Below are 23,782 nucleotides of genomic sequence, written 5' to 3'. Positions count from 1 at the left end.
AAACAACACTGAGCTCAGAGAGGCGACTGCGGGTCCCTGCGTGGGCCCCAACTGCAGTGCCGGCAGGTCTGTGTCAACGCGGTTTTCATTCATCCTTCAAGTTCAACATCGACACCCACTGGGGCACAGAGGAAGGGTGCGCTCTCCCTGGGGGGCCCAAGGAAGGCCCCTGGAGGGGCAAGTCCATCCTCTTAAGGTCACATCATGGGGTCACAGCAGAGTTTTGACAGAATCACTTAAAACTCTGCCAAAGACACTTTTTAAAAACATCTCTCGAAAAAAATAAATCGCGACAATTTTCAACTTCATGCAAATCGAGGGAGGAGGAGAGTGAATAATGGTAAAAGGTACAGCTGAAAAAATAAACATGATTCTATTTGGGTGGAAGGAGTTCCTCTCCACAATCTCGAATGCCACGCCCCAGCTGTGTGTCTCACGACTCCTGCCCTCCCCGGCCTCCTCTGCTGCTTCCAGGAAGGGGACAAAGTCTTTGGTCTCAGGATGTTGCAGGATGCAGCGTGGCACACAAGCTCACACCAAAGGGGCTCACAGTCAGACGCCGGGGCCGGGGCATGGGGGCGGGCGGGCGGCCTAGATGGCGCCTTCGCTGTGCAGGCTGTGGTTGGCCTTGCTGTGCGTCACACAGTTCTGTTCGTTAAGCAAGTTGGCCGTCTCGTCTGGCAACCCGTCATGCAGCTCCGTAAGAGTCAATTCAATTTTAGTGTTTTCACTGTCTGAAGACTGAGGAGTTTTGTCCATCCGGGATGCCATCAAGGCATTTTGGTATTGCTGTCTTGAGATCTGGGGCCAGGAGATGGTAGAGAAAACAGACTGAGAGAATGCTTGTTAGGCCCCCTGGTTTCCACCTGGTATTATGACACCTTAAATCCCCCCAGAGGCCCCTGGCAGTTGCTCTAGGAGAAAATCATCCTTATAACTGAGCCACTTTTTTAAAGTTCAGGTTGACTCTGGTGAAAAAGTCAGTTTCTATAGATAGAAGTTGTTTTCAAATGTCTCAAAATTTCACAGAGACTTAGAAAACGGACATAGTCTTCAATCAGCTGAAGCTAGTTTGTTCCCCAGAAGCCGTCTTTATTTCAGACGAAGAACCCCGTTTCCAGGGCAGGGACTAGCGGAGGATTCTTCCCACCCCATCTCAGCAAGTCTTTCAGAGTCACGAGCCCGTGAAGACTGGCTGGGAAGGTTTACTTTTTCTCACCGTCTCCAGCTCTCATTCCCTGAAAAAGCCACTTGGGATGTGGCAGCTCATTGGACAGAGCCAAGGAGATCCATGCTTTTCCCAGCCTGAGTCTTGGGCACAGAAGCTGGAGGCAGGGCACCCGCCAAACGACCACGGGAAAGCTCCCAACGCTCGCTGCGGAAGCTGACCGCCACCTGCCAGGCCCGGCCAGGCCGCCCTCGCTTCTTACCTTAACGAACTGGAGATCAGAGAGGGCTCGCACTGAGTAGTCAGGGATATAGACTTGGAGGAACGAGGAGTTGAGCTGATTATTGCTGCTCCCCAGCGTTGGTGTTATCGCGTCAATCCGGTCGCTGCGACTGAGAGAGTCCGAGTGATTCAAGCCACACGGGCGAGGAGGTGACTTGTTTTCACCTGGAAAGGAGGAAGAAAAAAAAAAAAAAACCCAACCACCTTTTAAGTGAGGTAGATATAACTTAAAGTCAGTTCTTTATTTTCCAAATAAGAAGGTAATAACAAACAGACAAGCGCAATCAACTTATACCAGACGCCTCAGCGGGGCGGGTGCTCGCCTGCAGGGCCCCGGAGAGCACGTCCACGGCCGCCCCTCAGACACGGTTCCTTAGCTCAGCTGCCCGGCCGGCAGTGTGGACAGACCCAGGCCTCCCGGGTCTCCCCGAGGCGGCGCAGACCCCGCGGCTGCGCTACGTCAGCAGCACAGACTGGGGAGGCGAGCCCAAAACACTGAAGTTACTGGACACAAAACCAGGCCTGCGAAGACAGCAGTTCACTATTTTGCCAGAAGCAAATAAAGGACTCTTGAGAATGTTCACAAATCAAGATGTGTTCTAAAGGCATCCAAACAGTTCTGTCTGCTCATACCGTACCTCCCAGCCAAACCTGTTATCTTTGCCTCTGACCCCAAAAGCACCCCCGGCAGGCAGCCCGAGGACATTACAGGGTTTCAAGAACACTGGAAGACACCAAACCCTAGAAGGTTTGATTAGGTTCCCTTCAGTGAGCCCAGCAGTACCTTTTCATTAAAACAAAGTGGAAGGAAATTCAGATGAGTCTAAGTGCTGCTGCTCTCACAGGCAAGTTCACTACAGTTTCTAATAAATTCCATTAAAAATAAAACCCATCTCGCCCGTCGAAGCATCTTCCATCTTTGCTCTTCTGATCAAACCTATTGCACAAATATCAACTGGGAGCCCACACTGGACAGCTCCTGAATTGCACAATGTCCCACAATGCCCCAGGATCACAGGGGACCAGTTCTCCCCCCGATGGTTGGCTCCTCTCTGCAGTGTGTCCCTGACTGGCTCTCAGCTGGTCCCACCCTTCAACCATTGGGAAATCTCTCATCACGTTCATCAAAATCTGCTTCCCCAAATGACAGTCTCCCCTCCACTCGATAGAGCTCCACCAAGTAACTTTTATTCCTCTGCTACTTGGAATAGCCGTCAGAAGTCTAAAGATAGTTCTCCAGGCTGAATAACTCAGCCATTCTTCACATGTTTCTCCCCCGCCCCGACCCGATCTGACCACCATCTGAGATTCCATCCAGCAAACGTCCCTCTTAGGATACGACATGTAGAACAAAACATGGCAAGTCCCCAAGGAACCCCATATGATGAGTTCAATTTCTCCTTAAATTTTCATGTCACCATTTTCTCTACAATTTTCGTGTCATGAAATTCTCCACTGTTAGTCAAAATTACACTTGGCAGCAGATCCTCTTGTTGCCTCCACTTATCCATGAGAACAAGGCAAATTGATAATTTAGCAGATGCCTTTCTCTTTAGCAGGACAGAACTCTGACCCAGCTTTGCTAAGCCTCAGATTCCCTATCTGTGAAAGGCGGATAACAGTACCTGCCTCATAAGGTCTGATGAAGATTCAAAATGAGATCAGATAAGTGCCTGATAACTGAGCCTCGGTAACGTTGCTGTACTTTTCTCCATGAGTGCCATCCCCGACCTCTCCGCTGTGTGCCTACCCTCAGGATAAAGCTTCTCTGTGCTTGTGATAACTTCATGCTGGCTGATGACGGATGAAACAGCTCTTTGAAGCAAGGCATCCCACAGTATCCCTGGGCTTTAGCCTCAAATCTACAGGTGCTTCTGAAATGGTCATTTACTTCTGCATGTTACAATTTAAGGTTATAAAAACAAAACATTTAAAGGGTCCTTTTCTTATTGACCAGACCCTATGCGCGGGACTTCTCAGTCTCCTGTTATTTCCTCCTGAAGAGGATTACAGGGCAAATTCTCTGGTCTCCCAAGGTATCTAGACTCGCTGTCAGCTTCCTCTCAACCCACTGCCCTGTTTTTTTGTGAGATGAACCCTCTCCTTTGCCAGGAACCCACTGCCTGGTGTCACAGCCACAGTCCAGAGAAGCAGACCCTGTCTTCCAGGATGTCTTCTGCAACCTGACGGGAACCCAGCATGACCAGCCTTTCACCGGCAGGCAGGGAGACACTTGAGTGTTCACACCGAAGAGAGCAAAGGCGTGAAGTGGCCACCCCCGACTTCAGGTCATGTTTTGTTGCCAAATTTACATAAATTTGAAATAATTATGAAATATGAAAAAAACTTTCAATTTTAATTCCTCTTAGGCCTTCTCAGAAGTATTTTCTTCCTGCTTTTTGTCTTGGCTTATTCATTCTACCTAGGAATTCTTTCTTTTGCTAGTGACCTAGAAAGATACAACAAAGGAACATTCCTAGCCTCCTCCCTTGGAACCACCAGGCTAGAATTCACTGGTCTAGTTCAACTCCCATTTATTAGTTATCATATTATTATAATGCCAGCATCCCTAAAGACCTGGAGCCACAAAACAGATTTTCCTATTACTGGATCAGAATGGAGTGGGCAGAGCTAAGAAATCTCTAAGTTCTCCAAAAAAAAAAAAAAAAAAAGTAACACACAAATGAGATTTCCATGAGCTTCACTCAAAAGTCACTCTACATCATCCATGACATTTTAAATAGGTAGCAGATACCAGCAAATAAAATGGGGAGGAAAAAATACAAACATACATGTAAGTAAATACACATTCATGTGCACATCACGTGTGTGTATACATACATGTATGAATCTATGTGTATACTCTGTCAGCTGGTCTGATTCAAATAGTCCTACGAATAGTATCTTACACCCAATATGCCCAAACACCCCATGTTTTTTAAGAGCAGAGATCTAAGGGAATAGTAGCTTCTAAGCATTGCTTCCTTTACCAAGTATCAGGATGTTAGAGTTTTGCTGAAACTGGATTATGAAATAAATGCACATTTCATCAGCCAGATTTAAAAATATAAGCTGTATGGAACCAAATAAATACAGAAAAGTTGTACTACCAAATAGGGAAGCCCAGCAATTTTAATTAAAGAGAGATTAAACCTTTGCCTTTCTTTTTAGCAGCTGGACATATGAGTCAGGCACGACCAAGCTCCTGCAGGGCAGTAACCAGCAGCTGGTAGGAATGTGCACAGTGCTAATTTCGAAACAGAGAGAGGGAGACAGGAGAAGCAGGGCCACCTGCCTGACAGAGGGCAGAAATACGTGCGCCTCGTTCACACGGATGCCAGGAAAAGGACCAACGAAACAGGGATGCTGGGGCCTCTGCAGATGGGGTACCAAGAAAAGTTCAGAGCCCTTCAGGCTTTTGGCTGAGTGTATTCTGGAGAAGTATCATCAGGTTTTGAGGCCCCTGGGGCCTCATGACTTTGCTGAGATCACAGAAAGTATCGGGGGGGCAGCCCTCTTTTGCTAGCCAGAAAATCCAAAGTCAGCAGTGTGGGTGGGACAACAGGAACACCGAGGACCTGTGTCCCCTTCCAGGGTCATCACTGTTCATGTTCCAAGATGCCCTTCCGTCTCCCAGACCCTTCCCATCTGCGGGGGGCTTATGCCTTCCTGGACAGCTCACCGTTAAGTCATAGAAACATGGAGTTCTAGAGCTCAAAGAAAAGCTGAAAGTGGCCTTGACCAAATAAAGGGAGCAGACCTGGCCAGCCGGGCTTTGGCGGGGTCAGGGGAGGCAATCAGAAGAATTATGAAAAGGAAACATGCAGAATTACCTGGAGAACCTGCTGCTAACAACTCTGTTCTGCTGACAACAAAGGTACGAGACAGGGACAAAGGAACTGAAAAATGGAGAAAAACAGGGTGAGACCGCATCAAAAAGCAAGAAAGGAGATCTCTGTAATCAGGAGACAGGAGTGGATACCTGTTCTCCCAACGTGAGCATTCAATTCTAGAAATGCAGAAGCCTGTATGATATGATACAGACAAAAACAACACACTCTACTTTCCAGGAAGAATACAGGGAGGCTGAAATCAGGAGAAATCCAACTCACGTGCTTCTTTACTAAACCAGAAATCCCTTAAGCCACTAATACCCAATTGGGGTTTATAGCTCAAAACGTGCTCTTAAGAATGTCAATCCCAGCCAGCCACACCGAGGGGAGCTCGATCAATCAACTGCCCCAAGAGCGGGACCCAGACACAGCGTCCCTGTCCATGGCAAGCAATTAATTACGCAAATCATTTCCATTCTTAATGAAGACTGACTGTAACTTTTGACCTGATGCCTTGAAATTCTGAAGTATTCTGAAGCAATTCAAAGTGTTAATGGAAGGGAACTAAAGCACATCATACACAGACTTCCTGGGAATGGCAGACCGAAGCCATCCTCATCACCGCCTCCACCTGACTGAAAAGTCGGTCAACACACCCTGCCACGCAGGAGTCGTATGTTCTGGATAGGGTTTCTTTCTTTTTTTTTTTTTAAATTGAGGCATAATTGGCATAAATGGGCAGGTCTTGATGACTAATTACTGTAGGATCTTTCTAGGCAATCAGCATTCACACATAGAAATATTATCTTGAGATTACAGTACTAACTGCATCTCTCAATGAGTACACAAAATCCTAAATCCTGATTGTAAAGTCAAGTAAAACACCGTGCTCTGTAGTAAGATGCTACTAATGAAACTCCCTCCCTTCCTAGCATTTCCAGACCGGGGTAGGCCACAGCAGCCCCACACGCTTTCCACATGGAAGGCCCGCTCTTCAATTCCTTTTCTGAATGGGATTTGCCCTTATATGAATCCACAGCTCAATATGAACTAGGCTAGTGTTCAGGTTTCAAGAACTAGCAATCAATAACATGCAACTCTACTCTTCCAGCTTTCTTTTCAAAACCACCTTATAAATCCAGTTCTGCTAATCTGGGACTAATTTAAGGTTGGTTGATGAGCAATGGTCACAATCTCAACCCCTACCTGCGTTACACAAACATTTCCTCTGGGGCCGTGAAGGTTACAAAGCACTCGTGTGAGTGTCATCGCGGTCTATTTTTCTAACAATCACAGGAGGTAATCTTAGACCCTTTTAATAATGAAGAAGCCAAGGGCCTTTCTCAAAGTCAGGTCACCCATCAATGATGGAACTGAGGCTGTCACCCAGTCTTCCTGACCTAGTTAAGAATCTCCCTGTCCCCTCACCAGTAGTGAAAAGATAAGCTAACCTTCAAGTTTACAGCAGATACTTACTAAGTAAGGGAGTTGCACTGGCAGTTGGTCAGGACTTGACAATGGGGACACTGGTCTATTGACTCAAAAACCTGCACCAGAATAATGAGAAGCTGCATCTGGGGTACGGGAGGCTTAGAAATGTGACAGGAATTTTTGACATTTCTCTGGCTTTCTAACTCTCACATCTTTGGGTGCCTGAGAAATTGTGTGGCGCATAGATAAGGTCCAACATCATGAACCAGACCTGTCTGGAGGTGTCCCCTCCCCTTTTAAAACCAGGTTTTAAAGAATGCCAGCATTCTTTTAGGATGGGCTATTTTTAAGTTTGAGGTTTTTAACAGTTATTTCCTAGCACAGCATGTCATTTGGTGTTTTGGCCACAAGGTGGTACTCCAGCCCCGCTGTTTACCTGTCTGCCCTGTTCCAGCCAGGGTGAGGTAGCGAGAACACATTTATGCAGCAAAGCCAGCAATGTCAAGAGGGACCCTTGAAGTCCCATCCCAAAGGTGAGCCAGGTACCCGTGTTTGCTGCCATCTTGTGCTCAGAGCACTTAGCCCGTGGCACCCTCACCTTTAGTTGCCTGACTCAACTGGCCAGCTCTCTAGTTAAGAAGAGTTGGCTATAGGCAATGGGTATACGTTAACAACCTCAATCAACCTCAGAAAAAATGCAAATTAAAAAAATGTCCAGAACAGTTAACATCGAAAAGATTCGACAGTATCACAAGGTGGCTGAGGAACACCTGGAACCCTCATCCGCCCAGGCACAGCCACTCTGGAAAACATTTGGGCAGCAGCTACTAAGGCTGACCCTGCAATCTCGCTCCTACATACACACTCAGCAGAAATGTCTTCACCAAAAGACATGTACAGTGTTCACAGCCACACAATTCATAGGAACCCCCAACGGGAAATTACCCTGGTGTCCATCAGCAATGAGAAGGATGAATGCACAGAACACTGTATAGCAATGAGAAGAAATTAAGTAAAAGCACACACAGCAGGACTGTTGAATGTGACAAGGACAACACTGGGTGTTGAGAAGCCAGGCTCAATGTACTACATCCTGTATAATTCCATTTAAATAAAGTCCCAAAATAGGCAAAATCAGTCTATGCTGAGAAGTGAAGATGGTGGCTACTTTTGAGGGATAGTGACTAAAAGGAGTGCACTGGTGGGGGTTTCTGATGTCCTGTCTCCTGATCTCCTGTCTAAACTACACACTCTGAACATTCATGGAGGCATACATGATTTGAGCAGTAATTTTTGTACACATGATATATTTCAATAAAAGTTTTAAATAGGGTAAGCTGGCAGGCACAAAGAGAAAGATGACAGCAGGGCATTATTTCCTGAGACACGGCCCTACCCAGAGGCCAAGAAGGAAACTCACCTGGAGAGGCTGTAAGGGCCATTACACCATAGTATGAAAAAGCACTGGCTTCAAACTTCATACCTTCTTTCCCAGCTTCCACTTCCACCTTCCCCTGGGAAAAGAAAAAGGGAGTGTTTTCAGTCCAATTACATGAAACTTCTTTGCCAACTCTATGTAAGATTTGGGTCCTTCTTCAGATTGTGGTCTAAATTCCCTTCCCAACAATCCCAAAGGGGTCAAAAGCCTCAGATAATCTTTCCCACTTAGACAGAGGAGAGGGTCAGTTCATCTTAAATATGAAAAACTGGATTTAGCTGGAAAGGCAGAGGTGACATCAATGTGATGTTTAATTTCTATGAGTCCACTCATGTCCCAGCATCCCAGTTCGTGAATTCTTCAGGAGCCCTCCCAGTAATAAAAAGATGGAGTTCTTGCTCCATCCATGGGACAAACACTGAGAAGTGCTTGGTGATGGTCACCCGAGAAGAGCCCGAGTCTGAGCAGAGTCAGGTCAAGAGTCAACACGGTTTGTGATCATGGAACAGAGAGGACTAAACTGGCTCCCAGGGGCAGAACTCACTCTGATTTCCCTAGCACAGGTCCTGACCAACTGAGCACACATCTCGCTGGCCAACGGTGGTACCTTCTCTTCTCTCGAAAAGGCATCTTAAGAAAGTCCCCTTCTGACAGGACAAAACCCTCTCCAAAGGTTCTCCCTTTTCTTTCCTTTCTCTGACTTGACCACAACTTCTCCTTCCCTCTTATCAGTTCCTCTGGGGCAGACTGACTGCGCCTTATTCATCCCTGTAGCCTAGGGTTCACCACAGCCCTTCCTGGTCGGTGCTCAGCATGCATCTTCCGGGCCACTGGGATATCCTTGTAAGTGAGCTGCATTCTAGATTTCCAAGCCAAGGGTCAGATGGCTGTTGTCCATCTCTCCTCTAATTACTGCCTCTCCAGTAAGAGAGTATCTTGGTGTGCAGCCTTCACAACGGGTAGACAAAAACTGAGCTACCATTTATTGAAAAGGAACTGTGCTAACAATTCAGTGTTTTATTAATTCATTTAATGCTCACAGCTCTACGAAGCAGACAGTCACCACCCTCTTATAAATCAGGAAAGATGAAGTAACCAAAGAACGAGCTCTTAACCAACAAGCTACACTGTGCCACCTGCTAACGCCAACTCTATTACGTGACCACTGCTATCAGCCTACACTAAATTCCCAAGTATGGAAGCCCTTTCTCAAATCTCTTCCTCAGAAGACCATCTGTTGTCTCTCTTCACTCAACAGAAGTATGGCTTTTACCAATCTCCAACCAATTCTCTTGCTATAATATAAAAATCAACCTGCAAACAAATTGGTACTAAAAATCCTGACCATGCGGGGTCCTACAGGTTCCTGTTCTGCATAAATTTTATGCAGGAAGGAAAATCTAAGGAAGAGCAGGATCTGAGCCGAGAAAAGGGAACGGTGTCAAGGAAGGTCGGGATGGGTGACAGCAGACAGCCAGGCTCACTGGGTTTGCAAGGGAAGAAGGGTTTAGAAAAGCAGCTTGGTGAGCAAGTCAGACTATGGAGCTCCTTGAATGACAGGTTAAGGAGCTCAGGTTCTTGAGCAGAGGAATACAGCTGTGGGAAGGTCAAGTCTAGACTAGAGCAGTAGCCACGGGGCTGAGAAAACGTTGCTAGAGACACTACAGACAAGGAATCAACATGATTTGGTGGAACCACAAGGGAGGAAGAAGGGTAAAAGGGGGGGTGTCAATAATCATGAGAGAAATCTGCTCTGAGTGACTTGAAGACTGGGGACCCCAAGCTTAGAAATGGAACAGCTGGGAAGGGGCTGAATCCGTGGGGAGTGGGGGAGGAGAGGAAGAATTGCAGGAAACAAGGCCTTTTGAAGAGTCCATCAAAAAGGATGGAAGGGAAGAATGAAGGTCAGGGAAAAGGTCAAACCTGGCAACAGGTATCTGGGAGATGGTAAGAGGAAGTCCATGGACAGAGACAAGGGGTAACTGCAGCCCGTGACCCAGGACAGGAGAGAAGGAAACCCACATGGGACCAAAGGGCAGCAGGCACGAGCAGAACCAGGCAACTGTCCCCATGGGAACTCGGAGAGGGAAGGACCTCAGGATAAAGGGCTGGTCAGAGAGTCACAGAGGAGCCCCCGGGGGCCGGCAGGACGACTTTCCTAAAGGGATCAGAGGTCGGAGGGGAAGGCAGGGAGGGCAGGTGGGACACAGCACAGGCGGCAGGTCCCCGAGTGCAGATGGCCTCAGGGCGAGAGGGAAGTTAGTGTGGAGGGAGACACGGCAGGAACTCGGGGAGCAGAGGCCAAGACCGGGCAGGGAGTATGGGAGTCAGGGCAGAGTGACCGACCTGAGAGGGGCAGGGTCCCCCAGGGGGGAGGGGAAGGGACATGACGCTCAGAGACGGTGAGCAACATTACTTATCCATCTCCTCATGGACTGATCCTTGATTTTGTATCGAGAGAGAGGATGCATGAAAATATCTGCCTCTGGTTGTAAGCTCAGCAGTGGCTGCAGGGCCATCTCATAACCCGAATTTCTATGCAGAAAACCAGGAGGAAGGATCAAAGGCCACGGAGCCTCCTAACAACTTCCGTCTTTATGGATCTCCAGTTGATCCGGATTTTTTTTTTTTAAACAAGCTACAGGGCCTTCTATGTTCTGTGTCACCACAAATGGGTGTCAGTTCCCAATTCTTTTGTGATCAACTGTCAGAACCAGTGGGGCGACAGTCACTCGCCAAAAGACTGAATACCTGGTCTACCTCTCGGAACGGAGCTATTCCTGGGGCAGGACTCATGACTCCCATGCTCAGAAACTCTACCTAGCAGACTGAAAGGCAGAGATCCCCAGCCCTTATTGTGCCCTGGAAACACCTGGGGATTAAGAAAACCACTGCTGTCTGGCTGCCAGTCCCAGCATTCTGATTTACCTAGTGTGGTCCTTAATCGAGCTCTCTGGGTGACTCTCGCATGCAGCAAAGTTTGGGGATCACTGCTTTAAGGCTATTTGTGATCAACAGTCCCAGCTTGGGAACCTCTGTGTAGCCTGGCCTCTCACGAGACTCGCCCAGAAGCTGTGAATCTGAGATTTAAACCAGGACAGCTGCACAAAGATTCACAGCCACCTCAGCGGATCTCTCCTCTGCCCCTCTGCCCCTGCTCTCTTCCTTCTGGACTCTACCTAATCCAGAGCCATCAGATTGCCAGGTCAGTACACTAGGTCAGGAGTTCCCAGCTGCTTGTAATCCAAGAACTAGGAAAATCCACCTTCCTGCTCAGAAACAGAGAGAGGGTTGCCATATTTTTATTTCATAAAGTAAAGATATTTTAAAACACAACTATCTACTGTGACCATCATTTCACCAAAGCCCATTTTAACCCCCCAAAATATAGAAAATATATCATTTCAGAATAACACATAGGTCTGTCAGCTGAATACCTACAGCTTTATGAACATCTTACTGCGATCGCCTTTCTCATTTTGCCTCAAACTGGTGAAAACTTCAGCAAGTATCAGCATTGAGGAACCCCTGCACTAGACTAACTTCACTGCATTTACAAACCTGCAGGAGAGGAGAGGATCCCTGTCGGTCTTTCAGTTCCAACATTCTGTGATTCTCCAATTCCAAAAGTTTAAAAAACTGCCCAGTCCTATATCCCTCTAAAAGAGTGAAGCTTTTCCGGCAGACCAGTTTTAGAAACATCCATAAACACATTTTTTATTCATATATGTGTGTCAATGGCTCAGAAAAGTGACCATGTTCCAGTAAACCTACCAGGACACAAAGTAGGGCTGCCCCACGAGGAAGCGGCTTGCGGGGCTCAAAATCATCAGGTGTCTTCCCACAAAACGACATTTTCCATACCTATCAGTTTTACTTGTGAAACATTCACAAATTTGCTCTAATCTAGCATATCACCAAAAACAAACAAACAAACAAAAACCAGGACAGCACAGACTCCCAAAGAGGAGCCAGGGCTTCATGTTTGCAAATTGACAAAACAGGAAGAAGGCATCCCTACCCCAAGCAAAGCTGGCGTCCTGGGTAAAGTTACTACCACAGAAGCCTATCTTTCTTTGGAAAAAGGTATTAGATAAGTCTTTTCAACGTTTCTAAGCATCTACAAAGTATTCAACAGCCTCGGGCTAGACCTAGCCCCAAGGTGGAAGCCTGAGCTACCCTAGTTGCACAAACAAGACCAGGTGAACAGCGGAGGTGACACACCCATGGAGGTTGGAGACCCTCAGATACCATATGCTGAGCATCTACTTGGTCTCCGGCCCACTCTGGGATTGAGTTCTCTTTTTGTTCTGGTTTTTAAAGTCATCATCACCAAGATAGTTTGACACCTAAAAGGAGGTAACTAAATGCCAGAGGCACAAAACGCCAGGTTGTGTTCACCAACACTGCCCAGTAGGAGGGGGGCACCCCCCCGCAGACATCCTCTAGCAACATTTTTCAATCTGGAGTCCGCAGATGTAGTTCTGGGACTCAGCAAGTTTGCTTCATAAATGTTTAAATTGAAAAAAAAATTTTTTTTTGATGGTCCCAAGTTAATTTACACATCTTTCAGGCCATCTGGTTGACCATCTTCTAACCAAATGCTGCCACCAGATGTCAGTGCCGGCCTTTGCCTTTATGCTCAAATCTCTGAAGAAGTCGCATTTAACTACTGGAATCACTGTGGCTAAGACTTGCTACTCAACCAACTGGAGCTCGTTAGAAATGAAGCACTTCAGACTTCACCCCAGACATGCTGAATCCCCAAGGGATTCCCAAGCACATTAAAGTGTGAGAAACACTGAGCCAAAAAGAAAGGAACAGAGGAGGACAACATATAAATAATCCAGTCACACCCAGCGGAGGCCGACTAATAGCACAACATACTGTACAAACACACAGTCACTCAAACTGGGCACAGGGCTGGAGGGGACAGTCCTTGCTGGGCACACGGGGACCCAAGTGCGCTTAATGCAAGAGCCTTGGCTGGAGATTCCTGCTACTGTTCTGCGACCAGTGGCACTTTCCTATCACCCACTGTCATTAACACATTTAGAATACTAATTACTAGTTTGTTTTGTTTACAGTTTTACATACGCGTTCTCAGCTCGAAGTGTTCAAAAGGAACTTAAATTAGTTTTACATTTATAGGTCTTTAATTTTTTATACGTATTTAATTTTTTAAAAATAGGGTCAACACTAGGTACCCAAGTAATTTTTTTCTTTAACATGGTGTGTTACCTGTACAAGACTCAAGAGAGAGGAAACATTATTCACCTACAGCTCAAAAAATCCATGCTAAAGTTTGGTATTGAAGGCTTAACCCTCCCTCCTTCTCCCAATAACAGGTGAGACAATATTAAATATTGTCAAAGGCTGTTTAGTTCTAAGATGCTACCTGTTACCTCCACAAAAGAAGATTTCAGTCCATAGGGAAAAACCCCTTTTAAATCATGTCAGAAGCCCTAAAAAGTATCCCAGAACATATGTTGATCTCTTTTTCCCTCTTCCTTATAAAATAAAACAGAACATAAATGTTTAAAAAAAAAAAAGCCCTAAAAAAGAGGGGATGGGGCAACTGAACAGAACATGTGAGACATGAAATCAACAAAAATTAACACCAGAAAAAAAGTATTCCTTTCTATCAACTATATAACTGGCAAAGAAAAAAGCTAATCCTCTTGATTTCCTATTATTCTTTATATTTACTAAAATCATAATCCAGTTATGTGCTGTGGAAGCACAAGCATGTTATTTTATTTGCTTAAACATTTTACCCTCCAAAGGACCAATAAGTCCTTTACTATAAATACCAATTATATATATTATAAAAATGGTTTATAATAGTTGTAACTACATGCACACACTGTCTTTTTTACTTGAAATTTTTGTATATGCTTTCTACTTTCATGACTCTCTCATATTGAAATTTGATTAGTTTAGACATACAAACTATTTCTACTACTTTATAATATTTATTTGCTATAAATCTATTTGCATAAATAGCTTTATAAAAAGCAATTCTTTCTAGAGATGCATGTATATGAGGGACTGTATATATGTATTCCCAAAAGGAAGCTGCCGGTTTAAGGATGTGATTGGTTTTATAGCACTTGTTCTTTCTTGTTCACTGTCATCACAGATTTTTTACAGATTTTTTGGTTTGTTTTTTAAAATCAAGAATGGATGCTTAATTTCATCAGTTGCCTTTCTGGTGTCTATTGAAATAAGGATTTTTTTCTTTACAGCTTTCCTAATTAATGTGGCATATTTTAGTTCTGTTGTCCTTAAACTAGCCCTGAACTCCTAAAATAATCCTAATTCACTCACAGTCACCGTGAATAATTTTGGATATGTTGTTGGTCTTTAACTGCTACTTTTTCCTTTGGGAATTGTCCATCAATGTGGGTAAGTGAGACTGGCCCATAATATCATCAGAGCTTAGATTAGGCTATACTGTCTTAAAGAATGCATTTGACAATCAAATCATCTTGTTTTCTTTATATAATATAGAAACTGAGTTCTTTAAAGTCTCAAATTTCTTTTCAAGTGATTCCTTTAATTCTAGCTGATTTTTTTGAGGGGGGTTGGTGAGAACTCCTAGTTTTGTTTTGTTTTTCTCTTATTACATTAATTATGCCAAGAGAATATTGATATTGTTAATCTTTTAGAAGAACCAATCTTGATTTTATTCATGGGATGTAAGGCTTTTTCACTTTATTCTATTTTGGGGGGCAGAGGTAATTAAGTTTACTCATTTATTTACTTATTTTTGATGGAGGTACTGGGGATTGAACCCAGGACCTCATGCATGCTAAAGACAAATTCAACCACTAAGCTATACCCTCCCCCCAGGGCTTTTTCATTTTAGAAGTTATTTTCATAACAATCTTTATTTAATTTGCTCTTTTTAGTTTGTTGCTTTGCTCTTTTTCTATTACAGAAAATTAGTCTTGTTTCTTGAGTACTTAAAAGAATAAAATTTCTTAGACCTTTGACATACTATACATGGTATTTATATTATTTAACAGTCTTTTATGATATTCTATATATTTTATGATAGTCTATATTTTCTCCCTGATTCAGTTGCTACTTAGGGTTTTTAGTTTGCCATTAATTCTATTTTTAATGATTATTTATTTAGATAGGTAGTACATGCACATGGTAAGAAATTAAAATTTAGAGAGAAGTGTCCCTTCCACCTTATTTCCACAGTCCTCCAAGTCTCCTCTTTATAGGCAACGATTATTACTTTTTTTTTTCAAACACAAATGAGATCATGTTATACACTGTTCTGTACAAACCTTCGTAAGAGAATTGATCACAATTTTTAAATGGCTTAGTACTTTTCAATTGTGCATTTTTATGTCTAATTTTATCTCATTATGATCTCTGTAGGTGAGTTTTATGAAAGTTCTATCTTTCTGAATTTACTAGAACTTACCTGTGACAGAGTAAACGACCAATTTTTATGAAGGAGTCTCACAGAACTTTTTGAAAGGCGTATTTCTCTGGCTTTACATTTAATTTTCTTCAATTTTTAAAATTTTATTAATTACACAATTTAGAACTCTCGACATTTTTTCTTGGTATACCTGCCCTTTTATGGTGGTGGAAAAAGCTTACACCAAAATTAAGTTCTTATCCATTTCTAGTTTTATATGTGTATTTTATTAAGTCATTTAAGGCATGTAGAGCCAATAAAGCTTTCTTCCACTATTTATTGTGCTTTTATCACAATACATTTAATTTAAAAATCTACTTTGTCAGATAAAATTTAAGGTTGTATTCTTTTTAAACATATGTAGTGGGACATATGTGCCCCATAACTTACAGAATGTCCTTTCAATTAAGCTTATTTAATGGTTTGCTTAGAATAGATTAGACTTTATTTCATCTAGGGTTTAAACTTCAAAGTGATGTTTCTATTTATCATTATAAACGTCTTTTAATCATACATATTATAAAAGACTTCCAAACATCAATTTCTTAACAAAAGAGTTTTTCCAGTGTCTGCAGAGGAGGGCAGCTCACTGGCACTGGGCCCAGGAAGGGGAGGTGGATATGCTGCATTTTTCCTGGTTTAATGCTCTTGAAATGCAGTCAAACATGCTCAATAACTTGGTATGAGTTTCCAGTGATGGATTAGTGACATTTTAGGGTGGAACATACTCTAAGTGATGACAGCTGTGCTAGATTGATAAGGTCTTGTGGGATTTCATTTTGTTATACTCTGGGTCCCTCAGGTAACTAGCTGGCCTGCAAGAACCCGATTTTCACCAAATTCTATAATTTAAACACCTCCATAAATCCTTTAAATCCAGAACATACACTATTAAAAAAAACCCATGACATCATCAAGGAACTTGTCACATTTATATAAATATTTAACATGACGTAGGTATTCAAATGCAGGTACATGTACATAAGTCTCATCTTTAAAGATTTACTTATAAAGGGACAAGGAGTCTAAGTTCCTCTTCCATAAAATCTATTTTTAGATCCATCAGCCAGGAAATAGCTTTTTTATATACCAACAGAGCATTACTGAACAACAACTTCATAAATGCTAACTATATAAAAATCGACAATTGAAAGCCACCAAGTTTCTAGTATTACCACTGCAATTCACAATGTCAACCCTCAGAGTTCTCCTAAATAACTGTCTTTAATGTAATTCAGTTTCTCTAGGTTTAAGGAATATTCACATCTAGGTTTTATAAGAAACATGAATGTTTCATTCCTTCACTGTAGTAAATAAATTCCTTATGTTCCCCCCGCAGAGTTTCCAGCTTATCTTCCCCCAGAGAAAAAGAAAAACACAATTCAGAATGAGACTAAGGTTAGTGGAAGAATCAGGGTACTGAATGAAAAACCCTGCAAACAGAAGTTTCAGACAGACTGTGTGAAAGCGGCATATAAGCAGTTCATCTACAGATTTCTCTCCAGTTCTTCACTTCTGCTTCCAGAATTCACCAAACTGTCCAAACACGGGGCATGAACACAACACTTCCCAGAGTTCCTAACATCTAGACATCTGATAAGAGTTATTTTCGAGTAAAAAGAACCTTAATTCATTTAGACACTCGGGACCTTGCTGAACTCCTGTAAATCGTAGATGTGCCTACCAAGTGCTAATTACACTCTTGTAATGATACCTCCAGTTCATACCTAGGAAAGTCAACAAGAAATAGGAGAATGCTTACGGTATTCTCATTCTGAAACACAGAATTCCTATAAATTCTTCAATAAAGAGGTACAAGAAGTCAATAAAACTAGCACTCTGTTCACTGTTCTGTTATCTTGGTCTTCACACCAAGGACTGTGCTGTGCCAGTGAAACTGGGATGCAGCCAGGGCCCCCTGCCAACTCAAGTACAAAGCCCCTCAGGAGGCTTCATAATGGATGGACCCTCTCACTTTATATAGTGGCTTATGTTATAGTGAGAAGGAGATAAGTCACCATTGCCATGAGAGATGGATTATCCCATCAGCCCCTTGTTCAGAGTCTGTTTAATAACCAGGGGAAAAAAAAACCCAATAATAAATGGATTATTTTGATGGCGTTAAGGGAAGAGATAGATATCTCTAGGAAGTTGTATAAGATCAAGTCCTAATGGGGGGTGGAAAAAAGAAAAGATGGTAAAAAGACAACCCAAGGAACTCACGACACTTAAATTTCAAATGCCCAGCCACAATTTGCACACGCACAGGTTAAGTCCCCCAAACTCTCCAAAAAATACAAACAACTGAGTTCATCACTCTTCAAATGAATGCCTCATTGCCTCAGCAGTCACTAAGTGCCCATCGGTACTAGAAATTAAAGCAACTGATGACCTTGCTTTATACTGACACTATTTTGCAGACACGAAAACAGGGAGAGGAAAGCCTCCCAGGTACAAGGCCCCCCCAGAAATCACGTATGTAATCCTGGTCCCCCGTTCACCTACACCAAGTCTCCTCAGAGCTGGAGGCGGGAGGTTGCTCAGTGAGACCAAACAACTATTGATTAATTCTTCTGACCTGCAAAATGAGAACGAAGTAGTCTACAGGTTTGTTGCGCTGGTAGAGGTAGTACTCTGGGGCTTTCTTGTTCTTCTCATCAAACTTCAGCTCCTGGATGACATTGGGGTGCTTTAGCAGCCTTAGGAGGATCTTCTCTGACATCTGGGATGGGCTAAATGCTTCTACTTCTATAGATATAAACACAACTTGATATTACACTTCAAATGGATGGAAAAAATGATACTAGTGAGTAAGGTGTTCAGAGAATAAGAATACTTGGAATCAAAAGTGATACGGTACGGATTAACGAGACTTCCGTTTGGTGATCCACTGGGGGCAGATTACCTGGGAGAAATTAGAAAATGCTGAATTCTCGTGTTTGTCGCTGTAAAAATGTTTCCTTTGCAACCTGTCATTGGCTCGAGTCCTCATAAAAACACCCTTATTTTCTGACTGATACAAATGAAAAGTCAACCAGAAGCAGGCTCTATGACTGCCAGGACGCCCTTCAACAGGCCACAACAGTCTGGTCCAACAACGGCCAAGGGAAGAAGCAAAGATCAGGAAGCATCTAGGTGTGGGTTAGTACCAGGTGCACAGACACAGGGCGTCACATCTCAGTCTGCCATCCGACTACCCCGAGAGAGTCTGGGTACAAAGGAAGGTAGAGACTCAGAATAAAAGCAAGGCACGTGCACACATCAACATGCACTCCTACTTGCTAACTAAAAAAAAAAAAAAAAAAAAAAAAAAGTAATGTTGATCTGAATTTACAAAAGTATCAATTTTATTTAAAACAACAAAAACCCAAATCACTGACTTAAGGATGCTATCCTGGAAGTCGGCTCCATGGTATCTCAGAGGCAGAGGAGGATAACATTTAGTTTTAAACTGTGGTTTTTAAGTGATGAAGAACCATATTTTCAGAATTAGAAAAAGGATAAGTCAAAGATATGGTTTATATGTTTAAAAAATTTTTAAGTTATACATGAGACATAAATTCTGTATCAGCTTCTGTGACTTTCTGGTAATAACAAAATAAGATAGTACATGGCAGAAATTTTGGAAAATACAGAAAAAGATAAGGAAGAAAATAAAATCACCTATAAACCAAGCACTCATAACCATTCTGAGCAACTGGTGAGCATTTCTTTCCAGTACCTTGCCTAGCCACGAGTGCCGGGTACATGTGTGTACACACAAAATGCAAGCATAGTCTTAGGTACACACGGTTTTATATTGTTTCTTCTCACTTTACATCAAACTATGAGTATTTTCCCATGTCATGAGTATTATATGGTGAGCATTTCCAGGTATCAGAAAACGTGATTTTAAAGAGTGCGTAACATTCCATCACGTGGCCGCTGTTAGCCTTCTTTGCAAAATATTTTAAGTACACTGCATTCAGTTGAAAGGCACTGGCTGCCCATCGTGGACACAGACGTCTTCTACAGGCCACTGGGTACTCTCAGATTTTCTCACACTTCCCCTGGCCAACAGAGCTCACCCTTCACCTAGAGAGCCATCTGGGGATGTGAGCAGGGTCAGTCAGTCTCTTAAGTCCATTCGACCTTGACCTCTCTGGAGCAGTCAGTGCCGGCTGGGTTGGTGGTTTTAATACTGTGAACGCTTGCCTCCTGGAACGGGCCCAGGTTAACACTCTGGTTGGAAGAGGCCATCAAGAAATCCATGTCAGAGTTCTGAGAATGTCTGATTTCACTAAAACTGTAAAGGGTAACAATTCAATTGTGAAAATCTATCGTTCTTCTTTGCAAATCAGAGCAGCTGCGTTACCACTGCTGTCCAACTGTTCTTCCAAGGCTAGCTGAAGAAAAAATTACTCAACTGTCCGACACACAACGGGGTGGTGTCTGGTTGGCACTGTCAGCCTACTCCGCCAGCTGGTCTCCCCTGGGCTGAGCTGAAGCGGATGGCCAGGCCTACTGTTCACATGCAGTGTGGCACTAACATTCATCCTTACCTTTCAGACCAATTTTAAGTTACTGGTCCACCCCTGGTAAATGTCTCAGAGGGTTCATGCCGACACTGAACACAGGAGAGGAGAGAATTTAAAAAGAAAAAAAACAAAAACAAAACAAAAACAAAAACAAAAACACAAAAAACAAAACACAAAAGTGGCATTACTTATCACCCCATTTCCCGGTCTCCACCCCCAGCCCACCCCAGTCAGCGGTGGGTGAGAAACTCGCTCCAGGGTTGGCAGAGATTTCAGACTCTGATAAGCTGCACTTGCCTGTTGCTAGGAAACGGTGCATGGCCAGGAGAAGCTGTGGTGATATTTTAACCTTCATCTCGCTGTCTGTCTGCTTAAAGGCAGAAAAATCTTGCTTTCTTTCTCGATGGGCCACTTTCTTTTTCGTTCTGTTATCAGCTGAGGGAGGAAGGAAAAACAGAAAAAAGGAATGCAGTCCATTAGATTGGGGTGCTTTTGGAAAGAAAGTGACATAATATATTTATTGGAAAGGCAAGGCTCTCTCTCCAGATTGTGGGCACGCTACACACACACACACACACACACACACACACACACACACAAAGGGGAAGAGGGAGAGAATCCTCATCAAATCCATCCAGCAGAGTCGTGACACAATCCAAAACAGGTAAGAACACACTATAAACACACTTCATGGAGATCATGAGAGCCCTTACAAGCACATCACAGGGCATCCACAGACAAAAATCCTCCCCCAGTACAGCCTATACAGCCACATAGCAACAGAGTATGTGGCCTGGAGCGCACACAGTCTCCTGGACTCGGTGTCGCCTCACCGCAGTCAAGACCAGTCATGTGCTACAGGAGACACAGAAGTGTGTCCCTGCCTGTAAGAGGCTCCTGGCCTCTGCTGAAAGAGAAAACACACACACACAATCTCAAGAAACAAACAAGAACACTCACAGAACACTGTTTTAATAATAATATATGTTAGTTTCATTTCTGCCCCAGACCATGAGATGCTCAAGGTCAAGCACATAGCAGGAAAGGCATTCAGAGGAGGTCAGCATGCTTCCCCTGTAAAGGGCTAGGCGGTAAACCCTTCGGGCCCTGCTGTAACTGCTCAGCTCTGCTGTTCAGCAAAAGCAGCCATCTGTCAATGCGTGAGCATGGTGGTGCTGCAGGAAAGCTTTACGGCAGACATGAAATTTTAATTTCATACTGTTTTGCATGTCACAAAATAAAATTATTCTTTTGAGTTTTTTCAACTGGAAAATGTTTTTTAAAAAAAACTTTAGCTCGTGGGCCATATGAAAACAGGCTGTAGGCAGGCACTTGTGGGCTGTAGTCTGCCAACCCCTGATCTAGAAGGTGTCTAACGCAAACACTTTTTTTTCCCCAAGTATTTTTCTGGACAAAGCAATAATCAAGAAAAAACCAGGTTAGAGACAAGACCCCAACTGCTTGCTTTTTTTTTTTTATCCCCTAAGAATCAAGAATCTTCACATTACCATTTCATACCAAGGGCAAAACAGAGTGATTACTAACTTGGCTTGTCCTGCAAGAAGCAATCACAGCCTGTAATTTTCTTCTGTCTCAAATTCTCTTTAGAATCAGGCAGTGGGAATCAATGCAAACATTTTAAATCCTCTTCTAACGGCAAAGGCAGTCATCATCCCTGAGCTCCTATCTAAATCAAGAATGTACCTGAACCCCAAGTTCAGCTTCTGATCTCATGAAGTCACATATGAAATGCATCTAATCAAGGTTTGAAAGAAGTGAACTACAGTGCAAACGTAAAATCTCACAAATGTCTAAATTGTCTTTCTCATGATGAGTGATGCCCCTGGGGAAACAAATGTGCAGACACACATTTGGTACCAAATAGTCACTGTGAGGAAGGATGAAAAGAATTTATTCTTTTCACACAAATAACCATATTCCCTATTATGAAATCTCCGATCACTCTTCAAGAGTCAAAAGGATAAAACATAAAAACTGGTGGGGTTTTTTTTTTTTAAAGAACACTATACAGGCATGATGAAAAACTAAGATACATTTTCAGAAGCTGGTCATAAGCCAAATATAAAAATTTATTTTTTTAAGGGTGCATGGAAGATTTTTTCAATTTTCAAATGAGGGACATTCCCTTCTAACAGGACTGAATAAAAATCAGTCCGTTTTGAGCAACGCTGGCTTGGTCCCAGGTGCTCCAGGGCACTTGAATGATCCACTCTCCCCTCCAAGTCATGCTTCAAAAGCCAAACAGGACAAAAAGAACCCAGATGCTCTTTCTCTATATCACCTTTGAGAGCCCCAAATATCTCAGGCCTTGGGCCATCTTTGGCATTGAGAAACTCTTGGAAGGGTACTACTTTGCTAAGAGTGAGGCTGAGGAAGGTTTAGCCTCCACAGTCCAGCAGTTGTGGACTTTAATGAGATAGGATTCACGTTCAACACTCAGCCCAAGATCAAGCCTACTCCTAGGCAAACACGTGTGGATACTCCCCTTCCCCAGCCCAAGCCGCTCCCCACCCCACTGCCTAAAAGGCAGAGAAACAGAGAATGAGAAGAACATTTTATTACGTACCCCAACCTGTTCTGCCTCCTATATATATGCCACCGTGCCACCATTGCCTCAGCAAAGCTACACCTGCAAATCTCCCCTCTACCCTGGTTGATGGGTTCCAAAAGAAGGCAATTTCAACAGTTGCTATCCATCAATTTAACAAATCCCCCTCACTGTTCAAGAACTTGAATTATGACCTTAAGTAGAAACAAATTTATCTGAAAAAATTTGCCTAATTGTGTAAAATGAAAATTAAGCCAAAGAACAATTCTTTTTCCAGACGTAAGATAAATGTGAAAACCGAGAATGGAGTTTTCTTTTCAGGACAAGTAATGAATGTCCGGATCAATGGTTAGAAGCAGCTGGCTTTTCAAAAAAACATGGCCAGTGGACATTACAGGACCTGCCTCCTCTTCTTCCTCCCTGATGAAGGGACTGGAATATCCTGACAGGTGGTACCCAGCCTACACACACAATGCATAATTAGAAACAGGCAGACAATAGCTGGAGAGATGTCACATGACTCACAAACAACACGACAAATAAAAGCAAAGATTTTGGAAAATTACACTCAGGCGATGTTACTCACTGTATAAATCTGTTTCATCTAGAATCTCAGATTTGATGATTTCTTCAATCACATCCTCTAATGTGACAATTCCCAGAACTTCATAAAAGGGGTCCCCCTCTCCCTCATTGTTTACTCGCTGCACAATAGCCAGGTGAGATTTACCTTTAAGGAAAAGAAAACAAAGTTGAACAGGTAATTTGCTGAGTTTCCTGAATGAGGTCTTACAGATGATTATAATAAAAAAAAATAGCAGTAAACACAGATACCAGATTATCAAAGTCTACGTTTCAGCTTTTAAATATCGTTTGGAAATACTGCCAATGAAAAAGCTTCATGAAACATCAGAAGCAAGACCAGTAAAGCCAGAGAAACATCGTCTACACACATGGTACCACCACATTACCATCTGCTTCCTGGTGGATTTGGTCTTCAGTAATGCCAGCTCTTCCTTTGTGACTTTTTAGCAGCTGCTACTTTAGGAGAACAGTTCCCAAAGTGTGGTCCGTGGACCCCTAAGGGGTGCCCAAAACCC

The 23,782-nt window shown here is 43.3% G+C and overlaps 1 protein-coding gene across 2 annotated transcripts in view; it reads right to left on the bottom strand.

Annotated features, from left to right (window-relative positions):
* Positions 1 to 348: 348 nt before the first annotated feature.
* The window catches only part of CNNM2 (cyclin and CBS domain divalent metal cation transport mediator 2), a 126,084-nt gene continuing 102,650 nt past the window's right edge, over positions 349 to 23,782 (bottom strand). Inside the window, exons 2-8 of one of the 2 annotated variants that reach the window (XM_031682673.2) lie at positions 23,269 to 23,412; positions 20,411 to 20,548; positions 18,175 to 18,344; positions 8,135 to 8,228; positions 5,284 to 5,349; positions 1,431 to 1,615; positions 349 to 801 (exon numbers count right to left, since the gene is read on the bottom strand). In XM_031682673.2, the coding sequence (XP_031538533.2) occupies positions 592 to 801; positions 1,431 to 1,615; positions 5,284 to 5,349; positions 8,135 to 8,228; positions 18,175 to 18,344; positions 20,411 to 20,548; positions 23,269 to 23,412 (1,007 nt within the window). In that variant the 3' untranslated portion in view covers positions 349 to 591. The remainder of the gene's footprint in view (positions 802 to 1,430; positions 1,616 to 5,283; positions 5,350 to 8,134; positions 8,229 to 18,174; positions 18,345 to 20,410; positions 20,549 to 23,268; positions 23,413 to 23,782) is intronic. The other variant, XM_031682674.2, reaches the window with a different exon arrangement.

Source organism: Vicugna pacos, chromosome 11 (assembly GCF_048564905.1).
Source record: "Vicugna pacos chromosome 11, VicPac4, whole genome shotgun sequence".
NCBI classification, from domain to species: Eukaryota; Metazoa; Chordata; class Mammalia; order Artiodactyla; family Camelidae; genus Vicugna; species Vicugna pacos.
Note: the sequence above shows the minus strand (reverse complement) of the source record. Positions and strands in the feature narration are given on the sequence as shown.